Source organism: Sinohyriopsis cumingii, chromosome 7 (assembly GCF_028554795.1).
Source record: "Sinohyriopsis cumingii isolate HCF-2022 chromosome 7, ASM2855479v2, whole genome shotgun sequence".
In the NCBI taxonomy this organism is placed as follows: domain Eukaryota; kingdom Metazoa; phylum Mollusca; class Bivalvia; order Unionida; family Unionidae; genus Sinohyriopsis; species Sinohyriopsis cumingii.
Genome location: NC_142967.1, coordinates 114,030,707 through 114,054,572, shown reverse-complemented (window position 1 = coordinate 114,054,572; position 23,866 = coordinate 114,030,707). Strand labels below are relative to the sequence as shown.

The following is a 23,866-nucleotide window of genomic DNA, read 5'->3' as shown; positions in this document are numbered from 1 at the left end:
CTTGGCCCAGTTGGCCTTTTTAAATTACATTGTGGAATTACTTCATCAATTGTAGAGTTATGATTTACAAGGGAGATTGGGAAGTGATCGCTGCTGTGAAGGTCATCAGCGACCTTCCATTCATAGTCCAAAAGCAGCGAAGGAGAACAAATTGTCAAATCGATGCATCTGTATGTACCCGTGCCTGGGTGTAAATATGTCGGTGTTTTTGTGTTATATAGACACAGATCGTGTCTAGAAATAAAGTCTTCAACTTTGTGACCTCTGTCACTTATATGATCTGATCCCCATAAAATGTTATGGGCATTAAAATCCCGGAGTAAAACAAAGGTTGCGGGAAGCTGTTGGACAAGATTGTCGAGTTAATTTGGTACTAGGTTAGTGTTTGGTGGTAAGTAAATAGAGGAAAATGTAATCACTCAATGTAGAGTGACGCTTACAGCAATGGCTTGTAAATTGGTGTTGAAATGGATGAAGCTATGACGGGCTTTGTTGTTCACAATAACAGAGACTCCTCCTTAGGCCCTGTCAACATTCTGAGAGTAGGTGTTAAACACGGAGTAGTTTTTAAGTGTGATGTTCTCCGTACCTTTCAAAAATGTTTCCTGAAGAAATAATACTGCAGGAACATGTTCGTTTAAAAGCAGAAGAATATCATTGTAATTTGCTTTAAGTCCTCGACAGTTCCATTGTATGATGGTGTTCTTCATTATCCTTTTAAATTAAAGATTGTGGACCTAGGTTAGATCTTTCGCGGAGGCAATTTGTGTGGTTATTTCTCTGGAGGAAGTACGGGGGTGAATTTTTGTTGTTACCTCTGGGGCTACCTTGAGCGCATGAAGCAGATTCTTCTGCATCCATGCTCTCAATGTCTCCAAACCTGTTATAGACTTTGATGGGGTCATCTGACCCCTTTTGTTGTCTATTTCCGTGAGACTTTTTTGACTTTTCGGTGATTTCGGTGTTTGGGCATTGAATGTAGTTTGTGCAGATGCCGTGTTTTTCTGTGCTTGGTAAGGGGGGGGGGGTATTAGAGCTTGGTGTTGAATCGGGTAGATCTGTCTGTGTTTGAGCGTCCTTCGTTGTTTTAGGATTGCTCTTCACTACAGTGGAGAAGGATGGGCCAGGATGGGCTGTTTTCGCCTGTACAAGTTTTCTGGCTTCTGGGTAGGGAATATTATTTGTGTATTTTACCCTCTGAATTTCCTTCTCCTGTTTCCAGGTATCGCAATCCTTGGAATTTGCGTGGTGCTCTTTTCCACAGTTGACACAATGCGGAGTTGCTCTACAGTCAGCTTCCTGATGAGAATTTTCTCTGCATCGGCCACATATTTGGCTTTTAGAGCAGCGGTCTTCGTGATGGTTGTAATTTTGACACTTATAATATCGAAGGGGTTTGGGAATGTAGATCTCAACCTTCACTTGCAAAAAGCCAACTTTGACCACTTTGGGTACTGTTGGCTTGTTGAAGGTGAGTACAATGGTGTTGGTGTCCTGTACGTTGTTATTACGTTTAATACGTATTCTGCACACTGCAGTGAGACCTTAATTTTTCATTCCTTCAATGATACCAGTGTCGCTGACTCCAGCCAAGGCGTGACAACGAATAACACCTTTGGACGTATTCAGTGTGGTGTGAGTGAATGAGGTCAGTGGAATATCGAAGAAAGTTTTTATTTTTCTGATATTGTCTGTCTGACCTCGTCGTTCACACACCACAAGAAGGCAACCCGATTTCATTTTTTTGACACTCTTTGGTGTTCCAATCAAACCTGTAATTGTTTTCTCGATCACAAACGGAGAGAGTAATGTAAGCGGTTTCGTGGCATCTTTTTATTGTATGACCATGAAGCGTGGAAATGACTCCACACTACATGGTTCGTCAGGTGATTCAGATAAAGTTTTCGTACGTTTATTTTGATATTTTTGGAAATATCCGTTTTGGCTAAATTAAAATTCAGCACCCGTGCTCCCCACCCACCAAGGAGCCCAACAAGGGAACACTTTTCAAGTGCCAGGGATACACAGATGCCATACTCAGTTGATAAAATTACCTTTGATTGACCCTGAAGTCGCCAATTTCTAGGGTCGGTAAAATTACCCCCCGATTGACCCGTTAAGCCACCGCCTTCTAGGAAGTCTTCTAAGACTTAGTAAAGGCAAAGATAAAGGAAAAGTCTATAGGGGCAACGATGGTATCAAGAGAGATACAAGGAGAAAGACAAGGTAGGTGAGAGAGTAAATAAAGACTTCCTAGGGCTCGGCGTGACCAGCCGATTTGTCGAGACCGGGTCCATCCCGACCACCCGTCTAAGAGAAGTAGAGGCCAAAGTAGTGTATTGCATCGGAAAGCCTCTGCTCAACTACCAGGATCCTTTCCTCCCCCGACACGGGACGTAACCCACGGCAAACAGGTTGCCTCTACTTAGTCGCCTTTTACGACACGTAGCGAGGCAATTCTACAACCCCGGACCCGCAGGGGGCCAAATCATATGGTGAATAACAATCCTTTCAAGTGTACTGGATCCAGCAATGGATCCAGAGACTTTAAAGAATCTTTTTCAAAGACAAATACAAAACATAAACAAGACAAACAATTTAAAAAAACAACTGAAAAACTGTTACCTTTGCGAAACTTTACATGTTTTTTTTCTTCAGATATTTAACTTTTTAACTCTTTTATGTGTCAACTAGTTTATTTCAGACTGTTGCTATTTCTGGAACATATCAGTATTGACCTAGAAATTGATGAGCCATAACGACATCTATTATTGTATGTACATTTATGTATGCGCGGACTATATCCCGGATATTTCATTTTTATAGGAGTAATAATCTATTAAGCAAATTTAGAGAATTATTTGAAAGAAAATGTGTCGGCTGCAAAAACAACCATGCACAAATAAAGTTATCTTTTGCAGCCGATACATTTTTTGTCCGCAGTGATAAGCACAAAAAGAATTGAAATTACAAAAGGTTACGTAAACATTTAATTTGTTTTCTTCAACTTGGCTGATAATAATGTACACTAGTTTATATCGACCTACAAATGATAAACAATATTACCATCTGACTGCAATTGTATATCGGTGTGAACGTAAAAACTAGATCCTGGATATTATATATTTCAATCAGTAGCAACAGGTGTGTAATTGACTATTGAGTAAACTGAAAGTGTAGTGTATACCTAATTTGTATTACTTGCTAGTTTATCCTCTATGATTATATGTTATATTTATATTTGCATTGTATATTTGGCCTTGTCCAAACTTAGTTTCACAGTCTACCTGACTAGGACATTGCTTTTCTAAACAACTCAATACATAGTTAGTATTTCTCTGTTAGTATAGATTAAATATAAAGATCAGTATCAATAGAGATAAATATCAATGTTCCTCTATATCGGAGTGTAGGATTTGGAGAAAAATAAACTGGTTTACCTGATGTTTTTTTCATCTGCTTCATTATAATATTAGTCATTGAGTTTGTCTTGATGACAATTTTTGATATTCTGAAAATTAACTCATGACCCTCATCCTGGTTCTATTATTGTGTTTTAGGATTTGATATAATGATTTTACTTAATGAATTGCCCATTCTTGCATCATCATCTTCAGCAGAATCGATCCTATTGTGTTCAGTGTTAAATTTAGGTGGACTTATTTATTCACTATTCTATTCACTTAAATTACAAAGTGCTCAATAATTTTCGTGGACTGGAACATTCATTTGGAAATATAGTGAATTCAGTCAAGTACATCTTGGATTAGAATATTGTAATAATCCAAAGACTATTGGCACATCACTACACTCCAAACAACTAGCAGATTAGCATGTAACAAACTGTAAAAGCGCATTCAGTATTGGAATTTATTTGGAATACATGTGGAATTTAATTGGAACTCTGTTTATTTGTACTTGTGATAGAAGGTGTTTGACTATTTGGGTTTGAATTCAATATGATGTATTCTCTTTTTAAATTTTAATTTTTTACTCCAGAAAACAAACTTGTTTGTGAATTTTACAAAACGTGATTTTGGTATTTTCATTAACATTTTTTAAGACAATAGAGACGAACAAAATAATAATTTTTGAAAAATGTCCTGCCTGTCAACAGATAATGATTTCATTTACCTGTATATAGGCTTCTTAGTTGAAGCCACTTGGTTTCAGTGAGACTCCTTTTCATTCCTGGTTTCCAAACTCCAGTTGGGGTTGTGAGCAGTTGCTATTAGTGTTACATTACTGAGGGTATGGTCAGAAGAAAAGAATTATTCCGCACTTTATTCCGTCTGATTTATCATTCAATCAGATATGTGAAGAATTATTCTGCACTTCATTCCGTCTGATTTGTCATTCAATCAGATATGTGAAGAATTATTCTCACTTCATTCCGTCTGATTTATCATTCAATCAGGTATGTGAAGAATTATTCTGCACTTCATTCGGCACTTCATTCCGTCTGATTTATCATTCAATCAGATATGTGAAGATCTATAGCTTTTAAGTTTCTAGGACATTTGACATTTATCCTGACCTACCACGCTGATAATCAAATTGTAGATAAAATCACCCAGAAATACTGGACAATTGGGGAATCTTGTACACACTAACGTTAATCCTCCTGAACAAACCAGTAATGGCCTACTTCAAATCAAAAGCCTCAAAGACATCGTCGTAAGAAAGAAGTTAATGCAAACCACAAGACAAGACCAACCTAGCAAATATGATCCCTGTGGGTGATAAAAGGTATATAATATGTCAACATAAAATAGAGGCCAGCACAGAATTCCAGTTGCAGAGCCGTATGTGGCAATATCATCATTTAAGTTTACAGTTCAGAGGTAGATGAGTTGTCAGCATAAAGGAGATCACGAAAATGCAACCAAAATGTAACCAAGACAGAAAATGCACTAACGCAAGCCTTTCCGTTAAACTGACGTTTATTCTTAGACAGAAAATTAAATCGCACTTTGACGCCCTATTGTAAGATGGTTTGATATGACTGTCAGTAAAGATCTTAAGCTGTTCCAGCAAGTACATGTTACTGCATTTGTATGGGAAAATATGACGAGTGTGTTTTAACTGAATAATATTGCATGACATTTGGAGTGCAGTATTAGTAAAAAAGAACGAGTTCATATTTTCTCAACGAAATGCAGTAACTTTTATAATATTTTGATTTTGTTTTCCTATCTAAGGTTTAATTATAAAGGAATACTCCACAAGAAACAAAGTAATTAAAGGTATGCTGTACTTTAAAAAACAATACACAACCGTCGATTCATGCATGTGTTCATTTCTACTATTAAGACTTGTTATATATGTGTTTCGTCTATGTCTTATATCCAATGACTTCCATTGATATGTACAAGTTTCATAGTTTCACATTTTCAAATAACATCAGAGCTTCACTAATCATTTGGGAAATCATAAAAGTATCCAAAAACAGACATCAGTAATAGAAAAGTAACAAGAAAATGACAGTATAATAATCCAATAGGTATTACCGACTGAGTACGCATCATAGTTCCTGGCACTCATTACCTTTGCGATGTCTACCCTTTTAACTACAAGATTGTAGCAATATATACCTTCTAATTTTTAGGATGCAGACTATAATCTATTATAAAATACCTCACAGCCCGTGGTGTAAATATAGCCTTTTCATTTTTTTATAAAAAGAATTACTTTCTATATATTTACAGACGGTCCAGGTAACAGCACCAGTCTTAGCACCCATTCATCGTTTTATACAGTGGAAGAGGTCTCCAAAGCAGTAGATATAGTCTGCAAGGCCACATGTAATCCAAATTGTTCCTATCATTGGCAACGACACAACATGACGATAACGAACACAAGCACTCTTGTACTGGGTGATGTCAAGAGGAATAATACTGGACTATATACTTGTACAGCTTACAACACATTTCTCGGGCAGACGAGGAAATCCACTGTATCATTGAAAGTGATTATAAAATGTACGTTTCAAAACAATCCTCACATCCTCGTATTTTAATGTGTCGTTGTGAATCTCCATGAATTTACCGTTAATGATAGTATAAGAAATAGTACAAGTTGTTCCATAAATGATGAATGGTTATTTGAACATAAATCAGAATATGTTATTGATAAGTGATATTGTGTGAAGTATGAGAAAGACGAACAGTGAACCAAATTAAATGGATAGAGCTAACTAGTACACTTTTACAGTAAAATACAATTTTACGAGAAACATCTGCGATTGCAATTGAAACTTATTTTGTAGCAGGACATTGGCATAAATGTGTGTACCCTCATTGCATAAACACTAAAATATGCGTCTCATTTTCTTTACCTTAATAGGTATGTGTCTAATAAAAAGTTAATTTTATAAAGTTTTTTTTGTATTGCCTAATTGAATTTTTTCTTAAGCAAGTAAAGAAATGCATGACTGAAAACTCGCCAAATGAATGTTATCGAAGAGTTATTGCTGATTCACATAAACTGCAAATAATAGAATACGAACATTCTACATAAGACAAGATGCAAATATTTCAGTGCTAAGTTCCAATCAATTTTTGAAAATGACGTTTAATCAAAGAAAACACCTTTCTGTGTTGGGAAATATATTGTAAAAGTGCCTTTTGAAACTTCTAACTAGTAAAAATTTATTTTTTCTTCACATCAACATTATAAATCATGTTGTAAATAATCGCATGATGTGCCAATTTATAAGTAATTTTTCAAGGATGAGTTTTTGGACATGAACAACAACGCCAAGCATGTTGCAATATGTAATATGTTTGTATAACTACTGTTCAATATATGATTCAATCATGATTTGAAATTAAGCATTTTGATATATTCTTATGGAAAAACAATGACGTGAAGCAATATTGTTTTAATTTGCAGACGCCCCAAATGTAATGATTAAATTACATGGGTCAGCCATACTTAATACATCTGCAACGTTGGAATGTACACCACAGGGTGAACCACCACAGTACACATTTCACGAATGGATCCATATGGTAGGAGAGACAGAGATTAGGAGACTGAATGGAACCCTTACGGGAAATTCCTCCACCATCACCTTGTCAAACATCAGCATCCAAGATCTGGGACTGTATGCATGCACCGTGGACAATTCTGTCACTGGTCTCAATGGACAGCTAAACCAAACAGCTTATTTTTATATATATATTCAAGGTAAGGGGCTGGGTTTTATTTTCACAATCCTCTCATAAGAAAAATTTGTTCGATGAATAATGAAGCGATGATAATAAATAGGTTTATATCTAGTTTTTTTTATCTCAAGTAATGATATTATAGCAAACAAATATAACAATGGTAACTGTCTCATTGAATTTATATTTGCTGCTCCCATCATCCACTTATTCAGTTTGAATGAAACCATCTGAAGGCATGTTTCGGAAGGATTCTTATTCAGCCTGTCTGGCGTATCATAGCTAAGACGATGCTATCAATATAGCAACAAGTTTCTCTCTAAGCCTACAAACTGATATGTATAAACAAAACATGTACACTTTAATGACACGTGATGAAAAGCACATATCAGACTCCTCGAGACTGATATTTTGCATGATTCAAATTTCGAATGTCCTTTTGTTCGTTTCAGAAAAGAGATCAATTCCAATTCCGTTAGATATCGTAGCTTAGTTGTACGCAAAACGATTATTTTACTTGCCATTAGCAGGAATATATTAAACTGCTTGGAACAGTGTATGAATTGTAGAGTTATCTTGCTGAAATATCGTGTCATCATTGATGGAAAGAAGGGAAACCGGTATTATGTCTCATTTTTTTCACAAATAAAGTTTGATATGGCTTTAAAACGAACTTGAATGTTGTGACAATGATGAGCAAATCTATTTCATTGAACTAAGTCACATAGAAAAGCCAAATACAACAAGTTTTGAAACATTCAAAAAAGATTACGTTTTCCTAGAATACAAAAGGTACAATTTAAAAACGGATCTTACATTATTGTGAATTAAATTCCAAAATGATCGTAACATTGTATCATAATTTCTGAGGTATAGGATTCAAATACAATTACGGTGATGTTCCGAATGAATTCCAATCTGCAATTTGCTGATGTACCAATAACCTGGAATAATGTTGATGTGCTAATGGTCTCGGTGTATCACAATGATATAGTCTAAAATGTCCTTGAAGAATTCGCAATAAATCCTAAATATTGATTTAGTCCGAAATCAATGAAAAATGTGTAATTTAAATGAAACCAATTAAATACATAAATTGTCTCAAATGATAGCTGAAAATTAAGAAATGATTGACTCCACTACACTGGTGTTAGGATACGGATTGAGTAACTCTGTTTATCATTATATATATATATATATATATATATATATATATATATATATATATATATATATATATATATATATATATATATATATATATATATATATATATATATAAGGAAGAATGGCAGAACTAGGGTACTTGACCTATCAAAGTCCTTTCCATAACATATTATGTAGTCAAAAAAGGTAAGCTAGCATCAAGGTTTGTCTCAGGGGGAATACCAATGTCTGGAACAAAAACATATTCCAGACAAAACAATTTGACCTTTGATCACATAGGGTAGATTTCGGAAAGCCAAACTGTGTCAAAAATTTAATACAGGCTTTTACTAAGGTTTTAATTTTACTTTTTCTCAAAGGAATAGCCTCTGGAAATCTCATGGAAGGATACATTATGTGAACAGTTATTATTTTCCTAAATGGTTTGTCAAATGCAGGGACAGGTTGCAAACGAGCCTTACATATGTTCTCATTGGGGATTCCTATCATTTGACAAATATGACAAAATCTACAGTATTGATAAATATCACTTTTATTTTTTGGCCAAAAAAATTTATCCTAGATGTAGCGATACGTTTTGTTAACTTCTAAATAACCACCCTAGGAAGTTTCATGGGATAGATTAAACATTTCTTGTCGATATGACTTTGAAACAATCATTTTAAAGCTCACTGACCACGCGTCAGCGGCGCGTACCGCCGGTAATCTCCACTTTGTCATATGGACCTCCAATGTACACAAAATAACCAACTGGAACTTGTGTATCTTTAGTTTTGCTAATAGCCCCCTGAAACAAACAGCAGATCGCGGGATCTTGTTTTTGTTTGATGAACAGTGATCTTCGTATGTCACCTTGGCTAGAATTGAGAACATGAGTATGCCAAAGGGGATCAGTGTAATCAATTCCCTAAATTGATCAATACCAGGAACAAATGTGACCTGATAAAAACTGACCAATAAATGTGCCAGTTCTAGGAATAATTTTCTGAATAACGTTATTCTCAAAAGCTGGTTTTGCTATAGTTTTGATAGCACCACAGTCAGGGTAAGCATGATATGAATCAAAGGTTTCCTTTGCAATAGGACTAACAAGACATGTCAGTTACAAGCGTATTACCCAATCTTTGTCGCCAGCTAAGCCATACCTAGAGAATATCAAACGTCTTCATTGCCTAACGAATTCACTCTTTCAACTGTGCATGTCCTGAGACTAAGTGTGATGACAAACTTGGAGGGGAACCTTAATGTATCTAAATTCTACTTACTGAATAAGAACACCCACACTAGAAGATGATTTCGTGGAGAAAGATAAATTAGATGCTCTTGATTATAAAAGACTAACATAAGTCAAAGGTTTATTAATATTTTATTAGGGATTGGCTTGGCATAATCACCTTTAAGTGATATAGAACCGTTTGATGTAATTTTTTCATAATTCTCCCTAATAAAGACAAATTGCATTAGTTATGACACAACCAACGAATTACTTTCAATCCATGGCTGTGACCATGACGTCTTAGAAATTTGAGAATGTGTGATAGCTTTGCCTTTATTATGGTTCTTGTTTTTAAATGTGTAGCACTATACAATATCTCCTCTTTCTTCCTACAATAAGTGGACCTATGAATAGATTAATACCAAAAGGTTCCGCATGATTGAGGTTTGGAATATGAGATTGGGATATTTTTTCTAATAAAACTGCTAACAGGAAGACCTATTGACAAATAAAACATTCTGAGTCAATAAACAGTCATCAGCGATTCGAGCAGCGTTTTCCAAAGTGTCCACCTTTTGTTCAGGCAGAAAAGTGCAGATATTACTATGGATGTCATTCGGGCACTGTTCAGCTAATGTGTGTTGTCCAAGGTTATCATAATCCTTATTAATCTTTTAATTGACCGGCACCTTTCAAACAGTCACTCTTTTCCCATGTAAATTTGGCAATGGTATTATCAGTTGCTTTTCTACAATTCTTAAAGATTTTGTCGCCATGATCAGGTACCAACTCATGGTCATTCAGGATCTATCCGTTAACCACATCATAATCAGCATGCTGTTCTACCGAGGGTAAAGTGAAGATTTCGCTAGCTTTGTCAGCAAGTACACTTTGTAATAATAATGCCATGTATTCTCATGGCGATTGCTTATTAAGCGTTTGTTTTTCAAAATGGATAAAAAGTTGCTCTATATCAATTTTTAAAACTAAATACTAACCTAAGTTTTCTGTTGACATCAAAATTTGAGCTTATATGTAACAGAGAAAATTGCTTTCGGATCACCCATTTTTAGCTTCGTTAATCCATTTCATTTCTTGTTCTCTTTGCATTTGCATTTGCATGTATCTATCTATCTATCTATCTATCTATCTATCTATCTATCTATGCGTTTCACGCCACTTTCTTCTTTGTCCCTCTGCTTCTCCCTTTTCTCGCTCGGACACTGTATTTCACTCCCTTAATGTTTTATTTGCATTCTCTCCTCTTCCGTCATATAGTCTATCTCTCTCTGTTCTATCTCTCTCTCTCTCTGACTTTGGATCTCTCTCGGTGTCTCACTCTTTTCTGTCTCTCTCTCTCTCTCTCTCTCTCTGGTTCAGGCAGTCCGTCATACTTTCTGAAGCTGAAGCTTTCTAAACTCTATTTAATTTGTTAACTGCAATTCGTTTACTTTCCTATCTGACTCAGATATAAAAAAGTGTTAATCAAACCCAACGCTATTTGATCAAAATTAAACATTTGGATCAACATATTTGTAATTCTTGATCGCTAGAGAACGCTTGCCTCAAAAAGATCATAACCTCAGGCCTGCTCAGGTAACTCGTCCGTTTTCTAGGACATTAACCCTTCCTGAGCACGATTAAAAAACAAAGATCCCCACTTTAGATGACACTGTGAAAACTTGTTATTTCGCTATTTATTTCACAAACATGTGAAATCGAAATAACAGGAACTAAGAAAACTCGGAAAGAACGTGAATTCAAATATAAAAATCAATTTTTTATTTCTGTAAAATATTTTTCAGAATTACCTATCCCTAGTTGAGTGCCCCTAATGTTCTCTTACAACTCTAGTGTCTTAAAATATGTATCGGAAAAGAGAGAAAGCACGTTTTGTCAAAGTCAACAAATAATTAATTTTCCTTGCAAGACAAAGAGAAAATTCACAAAAAATGCAAAATATTGATCTAGACTTAATTTAATGACCACACTATAATTTCAATCAATAATTTAAATAACTATGTCTTCTTAGATTATATCAGGACATAACGAAAAGACTGATTCCACTTGATTGATATTAGGATATGGATTGAGTAATTGTGTTTTCATTAACTTTATATAAACATTCAATAACAGATATGAGGCTGACAGTCATTCTCCCATCAGATTGCTTTCCAGAACTTTTTTTTGGCGAGGGCTCTTACCACAGATTAGCAAAGAACATATACACCATCATGTAGATCCGGTTTTGCTCAAAGGGGAATACAAATGTCTTGAATTCAGATCCATGTAAACATGTTTACTTCCTAGTACTAATCACCTTAAAATATAATATAAAATCACAGACAAGAATTAGCTTTGCGTTGTGTTGTTTAGAGAGAGAGAGAATGCAAAACACATTAGACAGGTAGGTCCAAACTCCTGTCCTCAATTATGGACAGTGGTCTATTGTGCAATAGAACTGAAATATAAATAACAGTGGAATATCACTCTTAAAGCATGTCACAGACCAAAACTCAACCAAAGCTATCTGCTTATTCAAGCCGAAGTCCACATGATATCCATTAGTTCATTGAAACACTCAGGGAGATATACATTTTTTGGAAGTATAAAATGTGACTCATTACAATATCTTTATTTGTTATGTTGATTCAAATTGTTACAGCGATAATGAGTGCCCGTTAAAGACACTGACATCCAGAACGTTGAATTCTAAACTGCTTTCCTGTATACTGGTGTTAATCTTGCATAGATTACTTTCAGTTTTTCTTTTATATTAATGTAAGTCGCTATGATTGGAGACGGGAACAACAGTGCATAGGGATCCACTTTTTCCTCAAATAGCTAATTAACACATTCGATTTAGAGTAGAACTATTATACTTATTAGTTACAAGATTAACCTTATTGGATAGCGGAACACAAACAGCCAAATATCCAAATATTTGTTGAAGGCCAATGTTGTATTAAAAGAACTCAATGAATATTTTACAATGTATATCCTTCAATCACTTATTGAACATACATCTGCATCACCACATTCATAGTATTTCATTTGATTTTCAGGACCACCAGTGTTTGCTGAAACCCAAGATATATTTACGGGAGAGACAAACAGATCTACAACGATAGAAATCCCCATGTATAGCAACTCTTCTGTAAAGATGCTAAAATTAATTAAACATTCAGACTCTTCAAACATCATCAATACATCTGAAACTTCCAGTAACATCTCGCTTGCGAATATCACTGTGACGTTTTATAAGAAGAAAGCGATGTTATCTGGATATACAGCCATTCTGATTTTCTATAACCTAAAGGATACGGACTTTGACAACTATACCCTTCACGTACAAAATGCAATGGGCAATAACTCTTTTGAGTTCGCTTTGTTTGCTTCAGGTAATTCGTTTACTCCTGTACACGTATGTATGTATGTATGTATGTATGCATGCATGCATGCATGTATGTATGTATGTATGTATGTATGTATGTATGTATGTATGTATGCATGTATGTATGTATGTATGATTTTCTACAACCTGAAAGATACGGACTTTGACAACTATACCCTTCACGTACAAAAATGCAAAAGGGCATTATCTCATTTGAGTTATCTTTGTTTGCTTCAGGAAATTCGTTTCTATACTGCTTACTCCTGTACACGTATGTATGTATGCATGTATGTATGTATGTATGTAGGTAGGTAGGTAGGTAGGTAGGTAGGTATGTATGTATGTATGTATGTATGTATGTTTGTATGTATGTATGTGTGTGTGTGTGTTTGTGTATGAATGTATGTATGACTGACTGACGACTGACTATTTCTTCTTCAAAAGAGATTTCATTCAGTTAATTTTTTGTTAATAAAGAAAAGATAGGGACATAGCTTGACATTAAACGACATACACTACACTATATATATATATATATATATATATATATATATATATATATATATATATATATACATACATATATGCACATACATATATTTGAGAACATACACACATATACACACATGCATACACATATAAATAGAAACTTATTCATACACACATACATACATACACACATGTATATACATACACACATATACATACACATATACACACATATACACAAATATAAACATATGTATACACATACACATATATACATACATACATGCACATACATCCATATATGCTTATACATATATACACATACATGCACATATAGATATATGCATACATATATGCACATACATGCACACATATATATACACACATACACATATATATCAAAATAGAAAGAAACGTAAAGAAAACGCAATATCTAAACACATGAGTGAAAGAACTCATTGCAAACAAGATATATATGCAACATAGACTAAGAGATGAAAATAAAGGACTTGGAATTATTTAAATTCGACAGTAACGATTAAAATGGATTATCAAGTTCTCTCTTACTTTGAACGCATGCAGATAATTTATAAGATCGAATTGAAATGGGTCCATTTCCCTAATTTACTGAACAAGTATAGTATCATATATCGTTTTCAAGGTCTTGTTCTTCTGTACATTGTGTCTATTCCATCAACCACCACACTCATGAATGCCTGCCATGATTGATCATCCATAGAATCAAAGATGCCCACTCTCTTGCCCATAAGGATATGAAGTAATGAGCCATTTTCCTAACCAAAAATCCAGTGCGAGTCTAGAATGTCCATTGCATCTATTAGTTTTTCAAATATAGTATTACGTTCGTCGTTTAGGGTTTAGCAGTATAGTAGCATATTCTTGGCTCTGTCTGTAGTTAATCTTTTGCAGAGTTTACATTTATATTCATTTTCTGTTGAAATTAAAAACATAGTTAAATAGGCAATGTTAGCGAAAGTCCAAGTTTTATTAGGAAAACATTTACCAAGCTTTCAGACAGCGAGTGGTTAAAGACTAGTACGAAAACTTGCATAATGTAAAAGTTCAGGTCTCATTTCAACTTTAGATCTTCACAATGATTCTTCGGAGCAGTGAACTGACGTTTCAATATTCCTGCTCCAGACTGGTTTCGGGACAGAATATAGGGTGTTTACGTATAGGTGGAAAAAAACGCCAAGCTGGTATTTCAAAAGAACACGATATATATCTTTAACAAAACCTACACTCTCGCTCTCGTACATCAGGAAGTCAAGAATTCTTCTGTTGAATATAATTTTCCATGCTAGTGAACCATTAGCTCTGCAGATTTTATTGAAGAAACCTAATTTAGTTTTATCTACATATCCCTCTACTGACCACAGTCCAAGACTGCTAATTGTTGTTTCTGTAGAAGGGCGCTGATCAAGCCCTATAATTCTTCTTGTAGCTTTTCTTTGACATACTTCTAGATCATATACCTATGACTGGTTCAAGTTGGACCATAATTAGCATCCATATGTCATTGCAGGTAGTACTATTTTTGACCATATTTTAGAACTATTAATTGCATTAATTCCATCCTTTCCAATGCCAGTCCCAACAAGGGAATAAAATACTGATCTTCCTTTATCACAAGCATTTTGCACTGCAGCAGTATTAGAAAGATCTGTGGAGAGAGTAGCCCCAGCTTAGGTTCTAGAAGAGACTATTGGAATCATTTTATCTCCGAGCATGAACTTCTATTCTTGCATGATTGTTTGCTTCGAAAATATGACAATATTGCTTTTATCTGCATTATACCGGAGCCTCCACTTCGATGCATAGTCATAGAGGTTGCGAAGTAAAACACAGATACCACTAAATGACGAAGATAGCAAGGACGTGTCATCCGCTAGTAAAACACAGGGGGGATACTTAAGGTACCAACTTGTATTCCAGATTTTGTTGACTCCAGCAAGGATATTAGGTCAATTATCATGACTAAGAATAGCCATGCTGATAGCGTTCTTCCTTGTCCTACCCCTTGATTGACTGAGTATGGTTTCGAATGATGCCCGTTGAGCAGAACAAGGGCCTTAACGTCTCGAAAAGAATTTTTAATCAATCTCCACAGTTTTCCATTAACTCCGAGATAGAATAACTTATAAAAGAGATTATTATGCCATACCGTATTAAAGGCCTTAGCATTATCCAGGGATGCAGCATAAACGTTTGATAGACCTTCTAAATAATGGGCTATTCCTTCCTTTATAATAAAGGTTGCAGTGATGTCACTGCATTCGCTTCGAAATCCCTGTTGTAAAGGATGAGGGAAATTGATCCTTTCACTAAAAATAATTAGCCTTTTCAACATCATTTTTTCAAATACGTTTTCAAAACCTGGAACGTTTGAGATATCTCTATAGTTATTCATATCTAGTCTATCTTTTTCCCACCTTTAAAGATAGGTATAACATTTACAGTTTTGAAGTAGTCGGGGTAGGTTTCCAAGAAAATTATGCTATTATACACTTTACACAAAATAGAACTAATCGATTGACAGGCAAACATTAAATGCTCTGCATATATTTTATCATCTCCACATGATTTATTTTGTTTCAGCTCTCGTACAGCCTCTTCAATGTCTTTCTGTAGTATGGTTTCACACCTATCCTTATCTGCTCCATCATCAATATTAGAATGCACGATATTCTTCATTTTGTTTCTAATTTCCATTGCAAACGTGTCGTTCAAATGAATATCTGGCATTTCAGTACCAAAAATTTTAAAATGCTGGCGCCACGCGTCACGAATTAAATCAGGGCCCCGTAATATTTCTCCTTCCACTTTTAGTTCAGAAATATCTTGTTTCTGACCCTTCTTATGAAGTCTTACTATTCTGTAGAATTTACCTACATCCAGTTCTGTAGCTTTTTCCAGCTCATTGAATTGTTCATGTTGGTATTGGTCTTTTGCCTTGTTTAATTGGTTTCTGAATTTTCTTTTCGCGTTTTTATATTCTGCATAAGTTTTAAATTGTGTATCACGTAGCCGTTCTTCTTTTATCCATAACGCTCGATTTCCTCTCATCTCTTTATGCAGTTCAGCCACATTAATAAATTTCCAGTAAGGTTTGAAGTGTGGCAGGAAGGTTTTCTTTGGAAGAATGTTGTCAGCTGTATTGCGTAAAACAGTCGCAACAGAAACTAGGGCGTTTTGTACATCTGAAATGTTGTGTAAAAATAGATCCATGTATGTATGTATGTATGTATGCATGTATGTATGTATGTATGTATGTATGTATGGATGCATGCATGCATGCGCGCGTGTGTGTGTGTGTGTGTGTGTGAATGTATATATGTATGTGCGTGTATGAATGTATGTATGCATGCATGCATGTATGCATGTATGTATGTATGGGGGGTCCAAGACGTACAGAGTACTCGTGCGTATCACCCAACATTTCGTGTGAGTTCGAGTCTGCTTGAACAACGTGAGTATACCTCAGAGCTTGCCAGTTACATCCCATGTATCGGTGGTTCCTTCCAGGGGCGTTATCAGTTCTTTTTTCACCAGATATCCTGGCTGCCTTGTATGACTGACTGACTGACTGACTGACTGACTTTATTTCCTCTTTAAAAAGAGATTACATCAGATTAAACAAATTCAGGATAATACAAGATCATAAAATAGAACAGAAAAGTGACAAAGATACAGTAGTAATACAATTGTAATACTGTGCAAGCTACCGTATTGACAAAACGAAATATCTCAATACCTGCAATTATGCAAATCTGCAATCATTTGGCGGAGCATGGCACTGATCTTTTAACAGTTGCTTGATGATGATAATATTTCGAAAAGTTAATACGTCTATAGTGTTATGTGCTTAACATTAAGTTCGAGATAGCAACGAAAATGAAATGAAAAACTTATAACAGTATAATTCTATATGTAGTTTCTTTTCTTCATATGACGCATGTATTTATGCATATATATACTTGTTTGCGCGTATGTGTGCGTGCATGCATTTATCTATGACTGACTGTCTAAATGACTTAGTTACCTCTACAACAAAGAGTATATCAGGTTGCTAAGATACATATTATACATATCATAGGATTATGAGACACATAGACGAGAAGGCAGGCATGATATATACATCGTCAACTAATGCGTTTACAAAATGAGATATATAAATACAGAAAACCATATAGAAATCTCTTGGAAATAAACATAAACAAATACATAAACGCACGCACAAACAGCTGTCATACAACAAAATTTGCGGATTTGACAAGAAGACTTTGGCCTTTAATTGTTTATATTTAATGTTAATTTACTACTTACTTTTAATATCATGTTAGGGCATGTTAGTTGATAGTAGGGCACACATTTTATTGTAGAATGAAGCTATGCTGTTTGCGGTCACCAACATGAGCCTATCTGATACATCATCGTCAATAGACGACATGCAGTCAACCCTGCTTCCAAGAAGTGTCTCCAACAATATATCGTCTTCTTGATTGAATAAGTTAACCCGTCTCTCACTTCTAAAGAGTCAATCACTCTCTCAAAGAAAACGTTTCGTTCCTCAAGCAGCATTTCGCAGCCTAAAATAAGATGTTTCGCTCTGTCGTCAGTCTCTTTTCCACAGAGTCTGCATACCATAACTTTACCAACTGGCATGATATATAGTTTCGTTACTTCAGAGAGAGGCCATAACATGGAAGGAAATTTACGCCCAAGAAACCATATACTACTTGGTTTTAAGTCCAAATGAATGTTTCTGAAGTGAATTAAATCATCCCTTAGTTCCATATTTGCTCTCCAGGTAGTTTCTTCATGGTTTTGGATAATATCAGTAATATGTCGATTCCAGATGAGTTTTTCTTCAGTTTGTACTCTTTCTGCATAGTCTAAAAGAACACTTCCCATACCATATTTCTTAGTTATTTTGTCAATATCAGGTATAAATCCCGTCTGTTTTAGCGGGTTGTTCAGATACTGACATAGGCGCATAATGAAAATCTTTTTCCAGATAAAAGTCCAATCGCCCTTACACAATCGGTTGAAAAGGAGCAATTTCATCCTATCTATGTATGCTTCCATTGACCAGAGTCCTAAGGTACTACTTGTTGCCTCCGTAGGCGAATATTTATCGAAAGCTTGCATACGTCGCGCTGCATATCTCTGGCATAACTCAAGTTCTTCTATATTCGAGTTTGTGATACCTGACCATAGTTCACATCCATATAGGACCCCAAGGGTAGAATAATTCTTTTCCAAATCTTCAGACTTGTTAGAGGGTTCATTCCTCCATCTCTGATACCAATACAATATAAAGAGTTTAACAAGTGTTTGCCTTTATCACATGCTTCTTTTATCGCGTCGTTTGGTTTTAAGTTGTATTTTAGAGGTATGCCGGCATACTTCTTACTTTTGACTGCCGGAATTGGAGATTTGTCGAGCATAAAAGAAGGTCTACCAGTCGTTCTTTTGTTAGTAAACAAGATGGTGCAACTTTTATCTGCATTATATCTTAATCTCCACCTTTTCGCATAGTCGGAAATTGTATCAAGCAGCTGTTGCATTGAATGATGCGAGTTAGACATTACAGTTGTGTTATCTGCTAATAAGACACAAGGCAGGTGGAGATCGACAAGATTTAGACCTCGCAAAGTGTGATCTAATTCCGTGATCAAATCATCTATCATTACAAGAAAGAACCAGGCAGACAAGATACGGCCCTGTCCTACACCATGCATAATATCGAAGCGTTTGGACAGCTTGCCCGCATATAAAACAGAGCTTGTTACTCTCTCAAACGAATCTTTCATGATGCACCAGGTCTTCCCTTTGATGCCAAGTCTGTACAACTTGTAGAATAACCCGTTATGCCAAACTGTGTTGAAGGCTTTAGCATTATCAAGAAATGTAGCATAGACAGGAGTATTTTTATCCAAATAGTAGCATATAGTATAAGTAGTAAATGGTGATACCCTAGGCTCAATGGGAATTAGCATTACAGGACCCCCCTGGGACAATCTAGCCTCAATGGAAATTTAACATGGAGAAAAATCGTGGGACAATCTAGCCTCAAGGGGAATTGAACATGGGAAAAAGTCTTGGGTCACTCTAGCCTCAAGGGGAATTGAACATGGGAAAAAGTCTTGGGTCACTCTAGCCTGAAAGGGAATTTAATATGGGATTTTTTTTAAACAAAATTTTTTAAATTTAAATTTAAATTTAAATTTAAAAAAGGGGTAGGCAATTGAATAAAGTCATTATCTTTTCGAGAAATATGGCTGGCCCTGAAAAGGGTCTTTGGGTTTATGTTAATGTATCCATTAACATAAAGGGCACCGCATTGGTCTTCTTCTTGTCCTTAGGCTACGTCTCACTGTTGGTCCGTAAATCAGCACTCTTTTCAGGCATCCTTGTCTTTCAACGTAGATCCTACGTATCCACAGACTGGTGTTTGTCCTGTGTACAACGGTCCACTTGGATCGGACATACATGAGCATGTCCGTCCTAAACATCATGGAAGACACAAGCGTAGAAGATTGCACATCGGTCCACATCTTGAAGCGACGAGAACAGGTGAATCAATGCAGTGAACTGCGCTTATTTATAGGTAGAGGTAGGATTGAAACGGATTGAGTTCATTCACCAATCCGAACACGCGTTACAAAATTCAGTCAGCCCGCATCCAGTTCGAAGAGAGCAGTCTGTGACGTCACGTAGTCTATATAGATTCGCTAGCGCTTGTGTGCAGTCAATCTATGCAACAGTGATTCAACATGACGGAAACTCAGAAAACGATTCATTGGGGTGCACCAACAGGGGAGACTGCCCAAGGGAAATCGGACTTACTTTCAGAAGAGGTGAACTGGGATTTTGTGGATTTTCTCTCCTCGCAAGAATTTGTTCCGGAACCTTCGTTACCTTCTTCATTACCGCAAGTGGAGAATTTTAGACAGAGACAGAAAGAAGAATTGGATAAATTTATACAACGACAAAAGGAAGCGGAACAAGCTTTTCTCCTACAGCAACAGCAACAAGAAGAAGAGGTAAGAAAAAAACAACAGCAAGAAGAAGTAGCAGCAAAGAAACAAGAGGGTGAAAATCAAACGGTCACGGTACTGTTGCACATTTTAGCGGAGTTAAGAAGTCTGAAACAAATGTATCAGACTTCTTTATTACGACCGAAGAGAATACGACCTTCCCGAGCTAAACACGTTAACCCTGTGACTAAGCCTACCGTACCACCCTTAGTGATTTCAACCCAATCATCATCATCATCAACATTACGCAGTCCAGAAGTAGGCCTTGGCCGTGGCAAAGGCTTAAGGCAGTTAAAGTTGATTGCTTAAACTCACCCCTTACACCAAAATAAAAAAGGCCCTTTTCAGGGCCACCCACATTTCTCGAAAAGAAATACAATTTCAATTTGCCAATAACTAAAAAAAAACAAAAAAACATTTTACCCCTATAGTACGTGTCTGTGTATGAGTGCGTGAGTGTAGCTTCTTATTTTAAAATCAAAACTCAAAGACATTTACCTTGTATCATTAATTTATTCTTTTATCCATTGTTACAATCCAATTCACAATTCACAACAGAACACTTTAATAAAAAGTTCATTGACTTCTTCTTTCTCCTTGTTTAGTCTCTCTGTTTTTTAAATTTCTTCACCGTCTTTTCCTCATTTTCTTCCCTTCTTCTTTTCTTCTCCTGTTTCTTTGCCTCTTGTAAATATAATTGTCTTCTTTCTTCCTCTTCTTCCTCTGAAGAATCCCTCTCTTCTTCCTCTGAAGAATCCCTCTCTTCTTCTGAAGAATCCTTCTTTTCTTCTGACTCCTCTTGTTTCTTTTTTGGGCAATCTGGAGACCAATGTCCTTTTTCTTTACAATAATAACAGGTATCTTGACTTTTGTCTTTTTTAGCCCCTGTTTTTTTTTCTTTTTTGACGGTCTGGACACTCTGAAGACCAATGCCCTTTCTTCTGACAGATATAGCAAGTATCCTGACTTTTATCTCGAAAGGAAGGAGAGTAGTCCGTAGGCTGGTCTGAAGAGAATTTTCTAATGACCCCTCGCAAAGCTCTGATGAAACGTTCGATTTGGTTAGTCTCTTCCATCGTTGTGCTCGGCTTGAGAGTGAAATGAATAGTGAAAGGACAAGACACACACTCTTTTATATACGCTGGTCTGCCATGACTATAAATTAGTCTATGGTGTTTAAACTTGAGTCATTTGACGTTTTCACTCAAGATGAAACGATCCTATTCATTCGAGAAGAAAGAAGAAGAAGAAGAAAGTAAGAGGCAGAAACGTGATCTATCGCCTCAAACCAGGGCTGAAATCTTGGCACAAATTCATGCCAGTGATTTTGAAGAGGACATGAGTGAACCAGAATTTGAAACCTCTAAACCAAGTTCACCACCCTTAGTCAACCCTGAAAAGTACTATTCCATTCGAGAGACGGAAAAGCGCTCCTCTAGAAAATTTAGAACCACGGCTTACACCTACACGGTGAAGTTTAAAGATTTCAAGGCCGACGTACCCTTGGAGAAAGCAGAAGGGTTTATCACCGAGATGTGGGATTCTTTGCTCACCGCACTCAAGCGACAATGTCAACCCAAAGAAGACGATCGCTTGACACTATCCATAGATCACGACGGTTTGAAATCCCCTGTTTGGATCGAGTTTAGCAGACCCGCAGAACTAACCCCTTCCAAAGTCATGGACAAGATTCAACACGTACAACAATCTAATAACCAGTTTGACATCACCGATGGTAAAGCACACTGAAAATGGCCCACGTCTCTCCTCCTCAAGGGACTGGACGCAAAAAGATGTTATTGGTGGACGACCTTCGCAACACCAAAACAAGTCTCGTTCGAATTAACAACCCTCAAGACCAGATGTGCTTAGCCCGAGCCATCGTGGTGGGACGAACCTATGCCAACAAGAACGACACGACAGAATGGAAAAGAGCCTGGAAAACTATTCGACAATCGGACCGAGCCAAACAACGAAACGAAGCAGAACTCCTGTTGCAACAAGCTGGTTTGTCCAAAGACACACCCTGTGGCATTCCTGAGATGCAGAAATTGCAAGATGCCCTAGCTCCACGCTACACCTTGAAAGTGCACCCTCAAGAAATGCGTGGGTCTCTGTTGTTTCGAGGCCAAGATTTTAAGGACGAAAAATACATTCACCTTTATCATCACGATGAACATTTCGATACCATTACCAGTATCACTGGATTCCTGGGATACGGTTATTATTGTGAGAAATGTGATTATGGTTATAACAATCGAGAGCAACACAAGTCTTGTGGATGGAAATGCCCAGGATGTTTGGCCTCTCCACCCTGTCTGAGCGAAGAACCAGTGCCTTGTTCAACTTGTCTGCGCACGTTGGTCAGCCCTACCTGTTACCAGCAACATTTGAAAACACAAGGTTCACAGAAGAAATGTGCTTGTCAACTCCTGAGATTGTGCCCTACGTGTGGACAAGGCATACGTACCAATAGTACCAAGGCACACGTATGTCGAGGAAAGAAAAAATGTCACATTTGTCACCACATCGTGGACTTGGAACACGAATGCTACGTGCAAAAATACCAACCCCCACCAGAGGAAGAGGACGGTCACAAGAAGAAAGGCAATTTCATCTTTTTCGATTTCGAATGCATGCAAGAGACCGGCATTCACATTCCTAATTTCTGCGTGGCTCATCGAGCGTGCGAGAAGTGCATTCAAGAACCTATCTTCAGTTATTGCCCTCACTGCAGCAAGATTCCTGGAGGGCGTGAAAAAATAGTTCGGGGACCGAACACGTTAGCCGATTTTGCCCAATGGGTCTTAGACCCCATCGACAAGACGTGGAGCCAAGAGGACATCGAACGTTACGGAGATTGTCATCGTCATGCCACGGTGATGGCTCACAATTTCTCCGGATATGATGGACAGTTTCTTTTGAGGTACTATACGGAACAAGGCACCGAGCGTCCTCAAGTCACTTTGAACGGAGCCAAAGTCATTTTCATGCAAGTGGGACAAGTGCAGTTTAAAGATTCGATGAGCCATTTGGCCATGCCTTTGAGTCGAATGCCTAAAACGTTTGGAATGACAGAAATGGCTAAAGGGTACTTTCCACACTTTTTCAATACGGAAGCCAATCAACACGCCGTTCTACCCCATTTGCCTGAGGCTCACTATTACGACCCCGACAACATGCGTACCGAACAACGAGAAGCTTTCTACGCTTGGTACCAGGCTCACGCCTCGGACCCTTTCGACTTTCAGGAAGAAATGCTAAAGCATTGTCGTTGCGACGTGGACATTTTACGGCGTTGCTGTGGAAAATTTCGAGAACTGTTCATGGAACACGGAGGGGTCGATCCTTTGAAAGGAGCTTGCAC

General features: G+C 36.7%; 1 protein-coding gene across 1 annotated transcript in view; it reads left to right on the top strand.

Annotated features, from left to right (window-relative positions):
* The window catches only part of LOC149795961 (contactin-2-like), a 221,995-nt gene that overhangs the window by 105,996 nt on the left and 92,133 nt on the right, over positions 1-23,866 (top strand). Inside the window, exons 7-8 of the mRNA XM_089963901.1 lie at positions 5,709-5,981; positions 6,895-7,191. Of these exons, the coding sequence (XP_089820027.1) occupies positions 5,709-5,981; positions 6,895-7,191 (570 nt within the window). The remainder of the gene's footprint in view (positions 1-5,708; positions 5,982-6,894; positions 7,192-23,866) is intronic.